The sequence below is a fragment of the Typopeltis vanoorti genome, chromosome 5 (genome assembly GCF_054136105.1).
Source record: "Typopeltis vanoorti isolate ZY-2024b chromosome 5, IOZ_Tvanoo_1.0, whole genome shotgun sequence".
Taxonomy (NCBI): Eukaryota; Metazoa; Arthropoda; class Arachnida; order Uropygi; family Thelyphonidae; genus Typopeltis; species Typopeltis vanoorti.
The window spans coordinates 151,510,788-151,530,318 of NC_143553.1; the positions used below are offsets into that span (position 1 = coordinate 151,510,788).

General features: G+C 39.0%; 1 protein-coding gene across 1 annotated transcript in view; it reads right to left on the minus strand.

Moving 5' to 3' along the window:
- LOC150106943 (diacylglycerol kinase theta-like) overlaps positions 1–19,531 on the minus strand; it is a 610,762-nt gene that overhangs the window by 336,380 nt on the left and 254,851 nt on the right. Inside the window, exon 7 of the mRNA XM_090393510.1 lies at positions 7,466–7,576. Coding sequence (XP_090249636.1) covers positions 7,466–7,576 — 111 coding nt within the window. The remainder of the gene's footprint in view (positions 1–7,465; positions 7,577–19,531) is intronic.

The following is a 19,531-nucleotide window of genomic DNA, read 5'->3' on the forward strand; positions in this document are numbered from 1 at the left end:
ATATTGAAAAGAATAACATGTAAGAAAGTTTTAAAGCAAATAAAAGTTGAGCAGCTCTCAGATGTGAACTGTAGACTAAAATACACAAAGATTATTGAAGAAAAAATGAAAGAGTTTGAGAACAGGAACCAAACCTTGGAGATTCAGTGGCAAGCCTTAAAGAAAACCCTGATTGATTCCGCCAGAGAGGCATATGGTGAGGTTGTCTGCAAGGACAGAAAAATCAGAACTCCATGGTGGACACAGGAAGTTAAAGAGGCAGTGAAGGAAAAGAAGAAAGCATATCAAAATTTCCTGGCAAATAAATCAGCTTGTGCTCTTAGAGAATACAGAGACAAATGTAAGAAAGCTAAACACTGTGTAAAACTAGCTAAAAAAAGTCATGGAAGGACTTTGGCAAGAACATAGAAAATAAGTATCAAGAAGGTGGTAAGATATTCTGGAGGTTGTTGAAGAAGCTTAGAAATGGAGGAAGGCATGCTGTAAAAGGAGTTAGAGATGATAAAGGTGAAATGAAAACAGGAGAAAAAGATATCCTTGAAGTATGGAGTAATTACTTCGAAAAATTGCTAAATGAAACAAGCAGTGATAGCACAATAGTAAAAAACACTCAACAGGCATACAGTCAGGAATACATATCCATATTTGAAGTAGAAAAAGCCATCAAAGGCTTGAAATGTGGAAAGGCAGCAGGAGTAGATGATATTCGACCAGAAATGCTGAAGTATGGTGGTATAAGAGTCTTACAGTGGCTGCACTGCATAGTTCAGAAGTCCTGAACAGAGGGACGAATTCCCGCTGATTGGAGTAGAGCTCTCATAGTACCCATATATAAAAAGGGAAATAAAACTGAATGTGAGAATTACAGAGGTATTTCCCTACTGAGTGTTCCTGGCAAGATTTATGCCAGTATACTTGAGAAACGGTTGAAAAGAATTGTGGAAGAAAAGCTTGGTGAAGAACAAGCTGGATTCAAGCTAAATAGAAGCCGTCAGGATCAGATCTTCACTTTATGACAAATAGTTCAGAAAGCATGGGAATATAACAAAGATCTGTATTTAAGTTTTGTTGATCTGGAAAAAGATCAACAAAATGTTGATCTCGGTGCCAAGAGAGAAGCTATTCAATACGCTACAGTTATATGGTGTCAATGGGACATTATATCAAGCAATACTTAGTCTTTATTTGAGTTGCAAGTCAGCAGTTAGAATTGAAGTACAGGAAGATGGTTTAATGTTAAATCTGGTGTGAGACAAGGATGTACATTATCCCCTCTGTTATTCATTATCTATATGGATCACATTACGAAGGAAAGTATCAAACATGATATCAGAATTGGAGATGTTAATGTATGCTCTTTGCTTTATGCAGACGATGTTATACTTCTAAATAAATCCGCTACAAGTTTGCAAGATTCCCTGACTAAATTGAATAACTATTGTAATAGATATGGTATGAAGGTCAGAAATAAAAAGACAAAGACAATGAAAATAGGTAGAATCGTTTTAAATATCAACTGTGTTGTGAATGGAGAACCTGTGGAACAAGTAAAACATTTCAGCTACTTAAGCACGATTTTTAGTGAAGATTATTATTATTATTAAACAAGACCTCATGGAGTCAAAGACTCATCTGGGAGGTCCTATTATCACACACGCGTCTCATCATACCGTGTCTTAAACACACTTAAACTCCTTGTAGACACCACACTCTCAGGCAAGGCATTCCAATCATTCACAACTCTGCATGAAAAAACCTGCCTCTCACTCTCCCTACTCACACCCTCTTTATACAGTTTCCAGGGATGACCTCTGGTTCTCCTCTGATCTCCCATTATTCTCTGTAGAACTTCTCCACCATTGATCTTATAACAACCCGTTACCAACTTGTAGGTGTCTATCATATCTCCCCTCTTCCTTCTCTCCACCAGACTCTGCAAATTACATCTTCTCAATCTTTCCTGATACTCAACATTCCAGAGGTCAGAAACTACCGTAGTCAATCGTCTTTCCAACATTCTCTTCATCCTTCTGAAAACCCAGTGACCAAATCTGGGCACAATAGTCCATGTGTGGCCTAATCAAAGTCTTATACAATGGAACAAGAATCTGACTATTTCTACACATGAGTGTCCTCTGCATCATTCCCAGAAGTCTTTGTGTTGTCTTCACAATTTTGGCGATGTGTCCCCTAAATTTTAGATCCTTATCCACTATCACCTCTAGATCTCTTATTTCCTCTACCTCCAACAATATATTCTCACCAAGCATAAATTCTGCATCCCGTCTTTGTTTTCCATATTTTAAAACCTTACATTTTGCAACATTGAAATCACATCCCCCATTTGCTTGCCCAATCGCTCAATTTATTCAAGTCTTCTTGCAAGGCCACAACATCTTCACTACTCTTTATGGTTCGTCCCAACTTTGCATCATCTTCAAACAACTGAATATCTCCATCCAAATCTTCGGAAATTTCATTAATATACAAGTTAAATAGTAATGGCCTTAAAACAGACCCCTGAGGCACTCCACTAGTGACTTTCCTTTTCCTGGATATTGCACCCCCATGCACAACTTGTTGATACCTATCCAGATAGCCAGTCTCCAATGCACCAATCTAATATTCAACCCCATCTGCTCTAGTTTGACTGTCAACTAATCATGAGGTACTCTATCAAAAGCCTTTGCGAAATCCAAGTATATTACTGTGTATCCTTCTCCTCTGTACAAGGAAGCAGTCACTTTATTGTAATAAGTAAGTAGATTACTAAAACATGATCTCCCTTTGGCAAATTCTTGCTGTCCATCAAAGATAATACCATTCTTGTCAACCTAACTCTGGATCCTAGTTCTCACAAGCTTCTCCAACAACTTAACCACAACACCTGACACAGAGATAGGCCTATAGTTTGATGCTTGAGTTCGATCACCTCCTTTATGAAGTGGCACAATCTTGCCCTCCTTCCACTCTTTAGGAACTTGACCGAGTGCAAGACTCGTATTAAAAAAATATGTCAAGGCAGGTGACAACTCTCTGGCACATTCCTTCAGAATACGCGGTGATATATTATCAAGTCCCACAGCCTTATTTACATCTAGTTTACTCAACTCCCCAAACACCTCTTGCTCACTTACAGTCAGTCTCTCCTCCCCATCATCAACTGCTCTTAATCTCTCCATGAAGTCACATTCACAAGATTGAAAGATCTTTATGAACTGCTCATTAAGTATCTCCACCACACATTCTGCAACAGCTGTCTTTATACCATTTCCTCCAATCAATGTCATCCTTCCATAATCATTCTTTCTTTTGCTGGCTACATATCGAAAGAACTCCCTAGGATTCTTTTTAGCTTCATTAGCTAACTGCTGTTCATACCTCTCTTTAGCTACTCTCACCAACCAAGTCACCCTCCTTGCCTGGTCTTTGTAGACCTCATGAAATTGGTTACTTCCGCTTCTCTTATGCTGCCTCCACAATGCCCTTTTTCTCTGTATCGCATGCTTAATCTCTTTATTCATCCATCTCACACCTACCTTATTTAACCTCCTCACCAGTGGAATACATTTAGACATTGCATCTACTAAATAGTTTTTGAAAATCCCCCAAGCTGCATTGATCTCCTTTCCAGCTAACTCCTCATTCCATGCTACACCTGCAAGCTGTCTCCTGAGCGCTTCATAATCACTTCATAAGATGGTAAATTAAATATGGAAATAGACAACAGAATCAACAAAGCTGGTATGGTGGGAAGTCAACTGAATAAATTCATATGGAATAAGAGAGAAATTAGTCGTAACACTAAATTAGCTGTATACAAGACAGTGTTCAAACCAGTTTTAACTTATGGATCTGAGAGCTGGGTCAGAAGTAAAACACTTGACCAAAGACTAGAGACTGCAGATATGAGAGTCCTGAGAAAGATGATAGGCGTGAACAGATGGCATCAATGGCAATATCATATTAAAAACGAGGATATTAGGAAAGAACTAGACATTGTCAGCATCCAAGAATGCATTATTAGAGCTAATCTCAGGTGGTATGGTCACTTAAATAGAATGGGCGAGGAAAGATTAGCAAAGCAAGTGTTCTCTGCCAGGTTGGCAGGAAAACGACCCAGAGGAAGACCAAGATATAGGTGGATTGATACAGTACAAAGTGCGTTAGATGATAGAAATATAAGATCTGATAATGTTGGATTCTTGACAAGTAACAGACTGATTTGGAGGAAAATTGTAGATAGGAAGTTAGTAATGATGTAAATTTTTCATGTAGTACTATCATATCCTGTACACCCCTTGAGGGTACATGTCAGGAATTTGATGATAATGAAGATGATATTTTGCAACATTGAACTGGTATTCCCCACTCTTATGGCCATTCACTTAATCTATTCAAATATTCTTGTAAGGCCAGAACATCTGCTCTACTCCTCATAGTTCGTCCCAACTCATCGTCTACAAATAACTGAATATCCCCATACGGCTAAGACCCCTTAGGCACATCACTAGTGACTTTCCTCTTCTGGGATACTGCTTCCCCATACACAAATTACTGATATCTATCAGATAGCCAATATCCCTTCCAATGCGCTAATCATTGTACATTTTCTACAATCAGTGCCATCCTTCCATAATCACTTTTTTTTCTTTTTAGCTAACTGCTGTTCATACTTCACATTTGCTACCCTCACCAATCAAGTCACCCTACTTGCCTGTTCGTCATAATCCTCATGGAATTGATTATTACCCACTCCTCTTATGATGTCTCCATAATGTCTTTTTTCCTCTATATCGCATGCTTACCATACATTTCACACCTACCTTATTTAAGCTTCTGATCCTTGGAATACATTAGACACTGCTTCTACTAGACAGTTCTTGAATATCACCCAAGCAGCACTGATCTCCTTTCCACCCAACTCCTGATTCCATGCTACACCTATAAGCTGTCTTCTCATAATCACCTGCCTCATAGTTCCAACTATACCCTTTCCTCACAGAGCTTTCACACAGCTGGCAACCACCCAGTAATCACTTCATGGTCACTCTTACCAACTGGAGGGTGATTTAACACCTGATTTATAATAACATCCTGTGATGAGATGGTCAAATCCAGGACCCTCAATCCTTGTGTGCCCTCTGTTACATGCTGCCTGAAGTAGTTACCCATCAAAAACTCAAACTCATTTTTTTTACTTCCAGTTGCTATCTCATCATCCCAGTCTATACTGCTATAATTAAAATCACCTATAATGATCACCCTTTTCTTATTTGCTTGCATATACATTTCATGGTCACTACCATTCACATTACTAGGTCTATAGCAATATCCGACTAAATATTTCATTCTATTCACCTCTGTCTCACACCATATTGCCTCAAAACCACTAGCACTATTTCCATTTTGCATCTCTATCTTGTATTGGCATAACTCTTTCTCTATCACCAAGAGCACTCCTTCCTCACTTTTGACCCTTTCTATCTTAACGAAACACTCAGGATGTTATCCTCAGCCAACCATGCCTCACTCATTCCAACAATTCTTGGGTGAACAGACTCAATGCAACCATTGCATTTGCCTTGTTTCTTACACTTCTAGCATTTGTATACAAACATAAGAGCTCATTCCTGGGTCTATAACAAGTTTCACTGATAGAACTTATTAGATGGGACTTCTCCATACTTGAGCCATTTCTTTTTCTCCTTATTCATCTTATAACCTTCTTCAAATGCAACTGTTTTCTCTTGATCCTAAGTCATCCCTTTCTGTCTAAACACATTCACATCCTCTTGGAGCATCAACCTTTCTCATGCTGTGTTCACCTGTCCACCCTGTCCTCCTCATTTCCCTGTTTGTCTTGCACACTTGTTCTCTCTCTATATTCATGCTACCTACTTAATTTATAATCACCACTTCAATCTCTCCTTTTTTACTCTCCTGCTCTTTCGCATCACTGCTTACTTGATCAAATTCATTCTCTGCACTAATTTCTCTACCTTCCAGCAGCAGTCTCTCCAACATTAGAACAGCATTTAGAAAACTACTGCTGGAAAAACTTTGTCTTGCACACTTGTTCTCTCTCTATATTCATGCCACCTACTTAATTTATAATCACCACTTCAATCTCTCCTTTTTTACTCTCCTGCTCTTTCACATCACTTCTTACTTGATCAAATTCATTCTCTGCACTCATTTCTCTACCTTCCAGCAGCAGTCACTCCAACATTAGAACAACATTTAGAAAACTGAAAATTGCTGCTGGAAAAACTAGAATTACAAATCAACCAGGATAAAACTGAACATTTACATGTAAGCAGAAATCACAGTCAAGAGGAAAATGACTATTTTACCATGGATAATGTGAAATTTAAAAGTGACACCTCCTTGAAATATCTTGGAATATTGATTACTCAAGATAATAAAATTAGTAGAGAAATAAAAGCTAGAATACATCTCCAATAGATCTTATCATTCACTACATCATTTATTATCTTCAAAAATTCTATCAAGCAGAGTTAAAACAGAATATACAAGACAATCAATAGACCTATTGATAAAATGGAGCAGAAACAGAGCATAACAGATCAAAATGCAAAAGCATTACAGATCTTTGAAAAAGAAATCTTCAGAGTAGTCTATGGACCTGTAAGAGATAACACAAGTGAATGGAGAAGAAGACATTATCAAGAACTGTCTGAATTCTATAGATCCCCACTTCTAGTTGATGAAATTTGAGCAAGCAGATTGAGAAGACTTGGATATGTGGTTTGGGTGAGTCAAGAATGCCTAAACAAGCCTTCAAGATGAAGCCTGTGGAAAGCAATCCACAAAAAGGTAGACCACAGATTTGTTGGGAGAATAATATCCAAAAAGACTTAGCTGAGATGGGAATCTAGAATTGGAATTAAAGAACTCTAGACAGATAGGAATGGGCAAAATTGGTACATGCAGCAAAGAACCTTAGAGGTTCAGCTAGCTGAAGAAGATATTTAATATTTGTTAATGAACTATATGGCAAATTCACACAAGAAAGATCATTTTGTTTGGTTTCATGCAAACATGAAGCATCTTATGATACAGTTTTGACAAACTGAGAAATCATTTGAAATCGAAATGGTTTAAACTTACCCAAAGAAATACACATAATGAAATCGTCTGATGGATATTGTATGAAAAAATGTGAGACATAAAAAATTGAAAGTATAATTTAACATTCTGCTTATTACTATCAAAAATTATATGCATCTCATTGCTAGCTGAATAAATCATATCAAAATTTTGAAATATGTGATATGTAACCTAATATATATGTAACATAATATGAGCAATATTCTTTTCTTTCTATAGGATCAATTAATCATCCTTCAATAGTTGTATCTGAACTTAATAATTTTGAAAAATAAGATAAATGATAAAGTTCAAATAGTTATAGCTTAACACACGTATATACAGTACATACCGTCTTCCTTGTCTTTCTCTTTTGGAGAAGGATAGTCATCAAATTCCTTGCTTTTGTATTCTCCAGCAGCAGTAGTAAATTCTTCAGATATGCTTCTTGCTATTAGAAAAGCTTGCAAATTAGAATAATGAAAAACTTAATAATAATCTTATCTCTAATTATCAAAAATTATAAATCAGTAACAATAATTAACTGAAATGACAGAGTAACATTAATCACTTAGCTCTGTCAATGCAATTCCTGAACAAAGTTACATACCCACTGTAAATGAGAGGTTTCTGCAGAATGGTTTAAGTAGGATTATAATTACTCTAGCTACATACACACTTTTGGGAATACAGACATGTTTGCATATTAAACTGTATTAGTAACAAGATAGTGATTACTAAAATGAATAAATATATTAGAAGGTCAAAATTAGATTTAAAAAACTAATATTAGTGGGAGGGAGAGTAAGGAAGAGAGAAAAGAAAGAATGACACCTTTTGTTGGCAGAAAAATGTTGTTAAACCTTTTAACCAGATACAGAGTTTGGAAGCAAACAAGTAGAGACAGTATAGAGAAATAAGTACTGGAACCTTCACTCCCACAATAATTAGAAATACCCCCCCCCCCCCTATTTCATTAAATGTGATCTACACTGATCAGTACCTTATACATGGCACAAAATTAAATTCTTATTTTTATCATTTACTCAAATATGATAAAAAATGTACATAAGTACTTTGATAAATGAGCTACTTATATAGAGAGGCAAATGATACTGCAGTCAACTTTATCAGCCAATGGAAATGTGAGGGGGTGCCACTCCATCCAAGAAATGCACAAGAAGTGAATGCCAGATAACCAGAGTATGATACAGAAATCTTGGAGGTTCAATGTGCAGACAATCAACCTGGAGTTCAAAGTGTCTGCACAGATTGAAGTGAGTAGAGTTCACTATATAAAGATTTGTATGATTTCAGTTTCCATGTAGAAGATAGCAGATGCATATATGGGAAACATTAATTAATCACAAGTGCAGAATGTGCTGGTGTCAAGTATATCTTGACTGGTCCATAGATCATTTGAAGTCTGCAATATGGAGTGATGAATCATACTACATCCTTTTCTAATTGGTTGGGTGAGTATAGGGTTGAAGAGTTGTTATCAGATTAATGTGGAGTAGATTTTTCAAAAATGGAGAGAGGAAAAGACAGAACTTGGCCAGCCTGGCTGGCAGAGTGGTTAGCATATCCTCTCTCCAGTCAAAGGGCTCCTTGTTCAAAACCTGCCATGGGCACGGATATTTGTGATTGTCTGTGGAAATAGTAGTGGTGGTGGGCAGTAGATAGCATTGGTGTAGTTGCAGTCCATTGGTGGATTGAGTGGTGGAGACAGTTGCACAGCAGGTGCCCTCCCTCGATGAGTCTTTGGACTCCCCGGAGGTGTCAAATAATAAGAGCCACTTATTTGACAAAAGCAAATACAAAAGAAAATAATCTGGCAAAAGCAATCACAATATCTATCAAATGAATTTGCTCAATCGGTACTCCCCATGAAACAAAATCCAGTCCCCCCCACATCCCTCCAAAATCATAGTGATTTTGGAAGGGTGTGCTTTGCTATCTTGGCAATCCCTTGTTTTCATTTCATGAAGTCAGAGTGAACCTTTCTTCTTTCTCATCTATCTATGAAGTGAAAAATTTCCTTCCCATCTACTCTATAAACTCCTTTTAATAACATATGCTCATACCATCTCCCCCCATCTTTTGTTTTTTTATCTTGCTTATAGCTAAACTACAAACACTGAGTCTATCCTTACAGTGAGCACCCCACAGATTAAGTTACCATTCTGGTCTCTCTTCTCTGAATTCTCTCAACTACATGCACTTTCGAAAGAAATTTAGGCAACAAAATGTGTGCACAAAAGTCCACATGTGGTCATTTCAAAGCTTTATAAAAGAGCAGTAATACCCTCCCTGTTACCGCTTGTCAGTATATTTCTTAACATCCAAGTGATCCTTTTGAGCTATTCTGCACACTTTTGTGACATGTCCATTGAATTTCAACTCCCTGTCCACCATCATTCCAAACACTAGGTTCATCAATTTCCAGCAGTGCAATCCCATCAATATTACTTGCAATTTCTTTAGCCTCTATTATTCTTTCTTTATCAGTCATTATTCTTTACCTACATGTCAATCTATTTAGATTATCCTGCAGCATCTTTATGTCACCTTTATTTCTTTCCTTTATTATCCACTAATGCACCACAGTAGAGCCTCCATAGCTCAGTTGGTGTAGACAGAGCTCTTTGGTTGGAATGACTTGGGTTCAATTCCATCTATGACATAAGGAACCTTTATCTGGTCTCTTTTAACTAAAGGCAAGTTTTCCGGTCTCATACATATGGAGTTAGAGGATTTTTCCACCCAGAAACTACATTTTTCGTCCCTCAAAACAGGTAAATCAACCCCATGAGCATACACAGATCTATAGTCATAAAAAATATATATTTAATTCCTCATCAGGATGGCTCAACTCCCCCCCCCCCAAAAGGGACAGGAGAGAAAGCAGGGGAAACTCCACACGAATATTATAATGCACCACAGAAAACGGTACTAATATACTCTATGGTGCATTAGTACTGCTGGTGGGTGGAAAAGTAGAGAGAAGAAACAAACTTGTTAACAATGGATTTGAAGATACAGTGAATTGTGCTCTTTAGAAAATACATAAGAGGGAACACTATTCCAAAACACAGCAGTAAAAAGAAAATTGTATTCTGTGAGTTTGAACTATGAATACCTAATATACGTGTTAACAGATCTAAAAGAGTGGAGAAATTATCAATACCAATTCTGATGAGTGTTCATGGAAACAAAAATCTCACATTCTTCAGTTACTTATGTTCATTTTTTTTTGTTTACAGTATTTACACACATGAGTGAAAATTTCATAAATAATGTATATGATAAGATATGATAAGAAAATCTAAAATATACACGTATATTTGTTTGCATCTATTGATGCAGCGGTATATTTATTATTAACAGAACCACCATGTTTATTAAGCAGTGGTGATACAAAAGGAGACTTAAAATGTACGTAAATAGTCCACTTGCTCACGATATAAATATATTCATAGGAACATTAGGAATATATTCATAAATTCATAGGAATAGGATATATTCATAAGAACAGCTGCTGCTGGGTGATGAGAACATTAGCAAGCTAATAGACAAGCAAGGAAGAATAAGAGATGGATAGCAGGAATAAACTACCGAGTTAAGTTCTATGATCATGGCAAATTTTTATGTGCATCTTTATCTACTCTCCAATGAGGAACTGTGAAGTTAATAATTGAAGAACAGTATAACATATCAAGCCTTCATATAGACCTGCAGAAGGAGATGGTGAAGCTGAAAGAGGAGGTGGAATGTGTCTTGTGAATGAGAGGAGAAGCATGAAAGATGAGATTAGGAGAATGGAAGAGATAAATGCAAGGTGAATCAGAGTAGGGGATAGAGAGTTTTCAGAATGATAGGAGAGGAGAGAATTTTGGGAAAGATAGAAGAGGAGAGAATGGAAACAGTAGGAGAGAGGGGTATGGGAGTGCTAGAAGAGGAGAAAATGGAAAGAGTACGAGAGAGGGGTATGGGAGTGCTAGAAGAGGAGAAAATGGAAACAGTAGGAGAGAGAGAGATGGGAGTGTAGAAGAGGAGAGAGTGGAAATAGTAGAAGAGAGGAAATGAGAGAGAGGTATGGGAGTGCTAGAAAAGGAGAAAATGGAAACAGTAGGAAAGGGAGAAAGAGGTATGGAAATGCTAGAAGAGAGAGAATAGGAGCAGTAGAGGAGAGGGGATGAGAGAGACGTATGGGAATGAAAGAAGAGGAGAGAATGGAAACAACAGGAAAGAGGGAAAGGTAAGAGGTATGATGTATGGGGACTCAATGATCCGTGGTGTTCAAGAAAGGATATGTGAGGAGTGTTTGCAAGGAGGAATGATAGAAAGTGTGGCTATGGCAATTAAGAGAGATGAAAGGGTGGATGAGATGACTGTAATGGTAGGAACAATGAATTGAGATTTTTGCTTGATGCTGTACGGAAGACAGAGAGAGAAGAGATAGTGTGCATGTTGCCTAGGCATGATAATAACGCCCTGAGCAAAAGAGCAGTAAAATTGAATGACATAATAGCTAGAATGTGAGACAAAAAAAGACTCGAATATGTGGATGCTTGGGGTGCGTTTGAGGACAGAGAGGAATTGTATGCGAGAGATCGCTTACATTTGAATGAGGAAGGACATAGGTATCTGGAGAGATTGCTGTTCTGAACGAGTCAGTGTGTCCCAGGGAGGATGGTAGCAGGGGTGGCCTCTTATGGGAATGCCTCTTGGGAAAAGAGGGATGACATGAGGTAACACTGAGCCCAGTGGAGCCTAGAGGGCATAATGCTGGGTATAGAAATAACAGCATTTATATGCTTTATACTAATGCCAGGAGTATCCGTAATAAGGGAGAGGAATTGGTGGTGCAGATAGCATCGGCCTGGCAAAAAATTATTGGGATCACTGAGACGTGGTTGACAGAAGAGAATATAATAACAAGAATAGAAGTTGCTTCGTACAGCATTTTTCAGCAGGAAGGGAAAGTGTGGCGGTGGAGTACTGCTTATGATGCAAGAAGAATGATTGTTATGGGAGATTTTAAGTACAGCAGTATAAATTGGAGAGAGGAAGATGCATGTAGCAATAAGGGAATGGAATTTCTAGAATTCTTGAGGGACAAATGTCTTAGGCAACATGTAATAGAGGGAACAAGAGGTTCAAGAGTTTTGGATTTGGTTATAGCATCAGAAGAGTTGATAATAACTGAGATGACATCTCTCCCACCAGTTGGAGAGAGTGATCATATGGTTTTGACTTTGGAAAATGAATAGACATGCAGAAGTATCAAAAAGACGGGAATGTATGTGGAATTACAAGGCAGGTGATTATAATAGTCAAAGACGTTACCTTGGGGAAATTTCATGGAGGGAGGAATTGGAAGGCCGGGATATTATTAGTGCGTGGGAAATTGTATAAGAATATTTGTTAGCAGCAATAGTAAGTTGTATGCCACTAGTGAAGAAGAGGACACAATTTGGAGTCAAGTGGATGACAAACAATATTAAACAGGAATTGCATGTGAAAAAGAGGCTATGGAAGAGATATAAGGAGACAGGTGAAGAGAAGATGCATGAAGAATATAAGACACAGGCCAGAAGAGTGACTAGTATGGTAAGGAAGGCGAAACTGGAATATGAGAGGAGATTGGCTCTAAGATCCAAAGAAAATCCTAGGGAATTTTTTAGCTATGTGACCAGTAGGAGGAGAAATGACTGTGGAAGAATGATATTGTGGGATAAAAATGGGAATAGAGTCACTGATGCAGAGGACATAGTGGAAATGCTCAATGAACACTTTATTGGAGTATTTCATCCTGGAGGAGTCAGTTTTCACACTAGAGGGATAGGGCAGTTTCAAGGTTTAGAAGTACAGGAGGAGAGTGTGTTTCAAATACTGAGCTCTGGATGTCAGTAAAGTTGTGGGACTGGATGGTATTTCACCACGAGTTTTGAGAGAATGTGCTATGGAACTGACAGAGCCTTTGACCTCGATTTTCAATGAAATTCTGGCTGCAGAAAAAGTGCCCATGGAATGGAAGGAAGGTAAGATAGTGCCATTTCATAAGGGTGGTAGCAGACTGGAAGCGTCTAATTATTAGGTGAGTTGTGTGTCATCAGTAGTTGTTAAGATCTTTGAGAAATTAGTGAGGGATCATATACAGCATTGGGCAGATGAGGATAATGTTATCTGTGAGAGTCAATATGGATTTCTGAAGGGGTGCTCTTGTTTTAGCAATATGCTAGCTTTTTATAATAAAGTCACAAGAGCATTATATGAGGGCAAGGCATATACTGCCATTTTCTTAGACTAAGCGAAGGCATTTGACAGGGTGCCGTATGATAAGCTGATATTTAAGTTGCAGCACATGGGTCAGAATGTCAGATTAATCAACTGGATTCAAGATAGGCCGTCTGATAGGTATTAGAGAGTTGTGTATGGTGGGGCAGTTTCAAGGAGGCAGAGGATTAGAAGTGGGGTCCCACAGGGACCAGTACTGGGACCTATATTATTATTATTACGGGCAACTCCAGGGAGTCATTAGACTCATCGAGGGAGGCCCCAAATCATTTTCATCACAACTATTCGACATTCATACAGTATCTATCATACCTCGCCTTAAACTCATTCACTGTCACAGCATCCACCACAGACTCAGGGAGCGCATTCCACTCATTCACTACTCTAAAAGTAAAGAACCCAGCTCTAACACCTTTACTAACCACACTTTTGCCCAGTTTCCATGGATGTCCCCTAGTCCTCCCACAACCAGCCCTGTTCTCAAAAATATCTTCTGAATTAATTTTATAGAAACCCTTCAGTAATTTGAATGTCTCAATCATATCTCCCCTCCTCCACCTATCAACCAATTTTTGCAACCCACAAATCCTCAACCTGTTCTCATACGGTTCATTCCACAGACCTGCTATCATCTTGGTCACTCGCCTCTGGATCCTCTCCACCTCCTCCCCATCAAGAAGAAACCTAGGTGACCAAATCTGAGCACAGTAGTCGAGATGAGGTCTTATCAAGGCTCGATACAGAGGAACAATAACCTGCTTGTCTCTGCTTGTCAACGTATTCTTCAGCAACCAAGTGATTTGATGAGCTGATTTGGCCACTTTTGCAATGTGTCCCCTAAATTTCAATTTCTTATCCACCAACACTCCTAAATCTCGTGCCTCATCAGTTTCCTGGAGCACGGTTCCACCAATGCAGTAAACTGCCTCCCATCTTTTCACCCCAAAATGCATAACCTTACATTTTGCCACATTAAATTGACATCCATTCTCCTTAGCCCAGACCTCCAATCTATCCAAATCATCCTGCAAAATTTTGACGTCATCTGCATTCACTATTGCCCTACCCAACTTCGCATCATCCGCAAACAAATGAACTGTTCCTCTCAGATCCTTTCCTATATCATTTATGAACAAATTAAACAGCAGTGGTCCAAGAACAGATCCTTGTGGCACACCACTAGTCACAGGCCGTCTTGTGGACTCTACTCCTGAGTAAACCACTCTCTGATATCTCTCCATCAACCACCCTCCTATCCATCTCACCAACCCTATGTCCATTCCCATATGCTGCAATTTACTGATTAGAATTCCATGTGGTATCCTGTCAAAGGCCTTAGCAAGGTCCAGCAGAATCACTGTAAACCCATTACCCTTATCCAGTTCAGCCTTCACTGTGTTATAATACGTGAGCAAGTTACTGAGGCATGACCTACCCTTCACAAAACCATGCTGTCCCCGATACAGTATCCCGTTTTCTTCTATCCAATCTTATATTTTCCTCTTGACTATTTTCTCTAAGACCTTGATAATGATTCCTGTTATGCTGATTGGCCGGTAATTTTCAACAGCAGCCTTGGAACCACCTTTGTGCAGTGGAACTATTTTCCCCTCTTTCCATCCCCTTGGGACTGACCCAGTCCTGAGGCTCAAATTAAACATAATGGTCAAGGGCACTGACAATTCTTTGGCCGCTTCACGTACGACACGAGCTGGTATACCATCCAATCCCACAGATGTATTGACATTGAGGTTCTGTAATAGACTAGTTACCTCTACCTCATTCATCACAATTCCAGTATAAGCTGTTGGTTCCTCCATTTCCGCAAAGCCACCACCTGGATGATATACTCTTGCAAAGTGCTCGCTCAGTAATTCCACAACATCGACTAATTCAGTTACCTCCCTACCCTCAGCATTTTTTAAGATCATTCTACCATGAGCATTTTTCCTTTTACTTGCAACATATTGAAAAAACTGTTTGGGATTCTCTTTAGCCTGCATGGCCAATTTCCTTTCGTAATCTGCTTTTGCTTTTCTTACCACCCTTGTTACCATCCTGGCCTGAGCTTTATACTGTTCATGCACCTGATGGTCACCCTTCTCCTTAAATTCCCTCCACAATTGTTTCTTTTTTTGCAGCTCAAGCTTAATAGTGTTATTCATCCATTTAACCCCTACCTGATTTATTATTCGGACTCTTGGTATACAGTCAACCATTGCCTCCTGCAAACAGTTCTTAACCACCTCCCATGCACCATCAACATCCAGCCCTTGCAGTTTTACATGCCATGGCATTGAGCCAAGCACACACCTAAGCTTGTCATACTTACCAGCCCAGTAATTCCACATATACCCTGTCTTAATTGTAAATTCGACTCCTTTAGCCACCTCCCAAGTCATGACCTTATGGTCACTCTCACCAATTGGTGGCAACATGGTCATGTTCGTTACAGCTACATTCTCAGTTGCAATTACTAGGTCCAGCACTCTCTGCCCTCTGGTATTTTCCAATACATGTTGCCGTAGATAGTTGTCCCTTAATAACTGCATAAAATCCAATTCCTTCCTCCCATGTGCCCTCTCCTCTTTCCAGTCAATGTTACCATAATTGAAATCACCCATAATAATTACCCTCCTTCCATTCATTTCTTCTATTTGCTTATGCATACTATTCCCTCCATCCACTCCATCACCCAGTCTATAGCAGCACCCAATTGTATATTTTGTTCTGCTAGATTGTATCTCACACCAAACAGCCTCAAATGTGCTTTTTTCCCCATCCTGCAGTTCAACTTCTATACTCCTTGGCTGAAGCTCATCAGCTATCATCAATAACACTCCTCCCCCCTTTTTATTCACCCTGTCACTCCTGAACACGCTATACCCATCGCATTCAATCCCACTAGCTTTATCATCTTCTGTCAGCCATGTTTCACTAATACCGACAACCTGTGGCCTGGAAGTGCCAACCATGGCCAAAAACTCTTCCTTCTTGTTCCTAATACTCCTGGCATTAGTGTACATGAATCGCAGAAGCCCATTTGTACCATCCCTACTTTGATTCCTTATACTAATTATCCCATTCTGATTTGTTGTCCGTCGTACTCGCCCGGGCATAATATACTCATTCATACACTTAACTGCCCCCTCTAAAGTCTGCATATCTACTCCCCCCCCCCTCTTAATAAATCTAGTTTCCCTGAGTCTGTACATCCACTTCCACATCATTCATCAACACTCTTTCAAGTCTCCGTACACCAACTCCATTCAAATGTAACCCATCCATCTTATATAAGTCCTTTCGCCCATCGAACTCATTTCACACATCCACAAATTCCACACCACTCTCCATGCATAACCCACGCATAAAGTCATTGGCAATTATGGCCCTCCTTCTAAACACTTCACTGTCATACCGCGGTAAGATACTCACCATCCTAACTCTCTCACTCTTCTCTTTTGCTACCTCAAACAACTCCCTCACATCCTCTATCATTTCCATTTTGTCCTCTTTCAAATCATTCGTTCCTGCCACTATTATCATCTCTTTCACCCTCTGTTTTTGCAGTCGAATAGATTCGCTGACGTCCTTTATGTTCGCACCCGGCTGGTACGACTTCGTTAAACTCTCAATTATTACGCCTCTTAATAGCGAATCCCCATACAGCACTCGTTCCTTCATTTTATTGACGTTTACGTACATTCTATTATTTGCCGTCACAGACTTCCGCCGGTTATTTGTCGGTACGTTCAACACACATTTTTGCATAAGCTCCAGTTGTCGTTTGGCTCTGTGTATCGCGCCATTTAAACGGGCAATTTCGCTACTCGCATTTATCTCACCATTTTCATTATCGATCAAATCATCCATTCCTTCGGTGTTTCTATCTTCATTTACACTTTCAGCGACGCTCTCACACATATGTGGCACTACCACGCAATTCTCTAGTACACCGCCATTTTCTACATTCTGACTACCGTTAACGATATCAGTCTCGATACACGAAACACGCTTGAAGTCCTCATTCTCTTTACACTTTCTACACATATTAACTCCACTATCACTTTCTAACCAGACTCCTACTGCTCTTCGCAAGGCATACATCTCACAGACAGCACATTGCATAAATTCTTTTACATCAAAACTCTTAAGCAAGCATGGCGACCTGGCCGCCATTTTTTTCTTTATCGGTGCCATGTGTACGCTATCTTTTCTTAAAAATAATAATTAAAATAACAGAAAACACGCAAAAATTGCACAGACACACCAAGAAACAAAAAGCAAACAATACTACTTAAAATTCTGGTAAAATATCTAATGTTAACACAAAATAATACTGATCTTTTCAGGAGCTCTCGACAAGCCGACGATCTAATCCGTGCGACACCAAGCGACGACACGTCTGTTAATATTATTTAACCTTTATATCAGTGACATTGTCAGTGGATTGCAAGGGGATGTTCAGTTGTTTACAGATGATGTGAAGCTGGGAAGGATTATTAATAAGACTTCAGATGTTGTAGCCCTGCAAGAGGATTTGAATAAACTAGATAGATGGGCAAATGAATGGGAGTATCGGTTTAATGCAGCAAAATGTAAGGTCTTGAGGTTTGGGAAACATTGATAATATGCTGCATACTCTATGGGAGGAGTTATACTGGAGGAAGTAGGAGAGACAAGAGATCTGGGGTTGATGATTGATAGAAATCTGAAATTTAGGGGACATATTGCAAAGGTGGTGATGGTAACACACAGAGGATTGCTGCTATAATGAGAAGGACACTGACCTGCAGAGATAAAAGGGTTATCATTCTGCTGTATACAACTCTGATCAGACCACACTTAGACTATTGTTCTCAGATTTGGTCCCCAAAATTAGGAGGAGATAAATTAACTTTGGAAGGGGTACAGAGGCAGATAACAAAGATGGTTTCAGGACTGTATGTTAGTTGTGAGGATCGGCTGAGGGAATGTGGACTGCAGAGTTTGGTGGATAGAAGGAGAGATGATATGATTGAGACTTTTAAACTGTCGAAAGGTGGTTACAGGGTTGACACTGGGGAGTTCTTTTGCTTGGTTGAACAGAGGGAAGGAGTGATGACAAGAGGCCATCCCTAGAAATTACAAAAGGAAACCGTGAGCAAGAGAGTGAAGAGTGGTTTCTTTGCATGGAAGGTTGCTGAACCATGGAATGCACTGCCTGATGGAGTAGTGAGAGTGAGAACAGTCAATGAGTTTAAGGAGCGGTATGATAGACTTTGTGTTTCTTAGGGGTGGGGGGATCACTTCCCCCTCGATGAGTCTTGATAGACTTTGTGTTTCTTAGGAAGGACCTCCCACGATAAGTCTTTTGACTCCGTGGAGACCTGGATAAGAATAAGAATAATAATAATACTAGTGGGAAGAAAGTGGTATATGTTCCATGGAGCAAGGTGGGATCTGGAGAAAAGAGCATAAAGTGAATTGACAAGAGATGGGTCATTAATATCTGTACTGAGAAGTATTTTTAATGAGTTTTCAGGGACACTACTCCATATGTAAGAATAGTATCAACTGTTGAATGAATTTGTTATTTGAACACAGTTAATAATGGGTAAGAGGGAATATTTTAACCTTCATTCTCTCAAGGCATAAACATATGCCATGAGAGAATGAAGGTTAAAGTAATTGCAAGAAAAATCTTATCTTGTCTAAGGATCAGAAGAAAGGGATTTTTCTTTTCTTTTTTTTTTTTTTTGTTGGAAACAAAATTATTAACATCAGACCGACAAGGAAATCAAAACACTCATCATAGGAGGTAATCACACACAAACAAAAAGACCATCAAACCATGCTTTAAACCCATTCACAGTTTCTACACTCACCACACTCCCAGGAAATGAATTCTGCTCACCAAGCACTTTCCATGCAAAGAACTTACTAATGCCCTCTTATAAGTTTCCAGCGATGGCTTCTTGTTCTATCCTAGTTCTCTGGATATGAAGTTTGAAGCGCCCCATAAATACAAGAGTTATAAATAAAGTAGTGGCAACACTGCCATGCGATGTAGTTGGTAACTCAAATGTTACTCTTGACAGAGGTGTTAGTTGTATGTACTGTACACATGCACAGG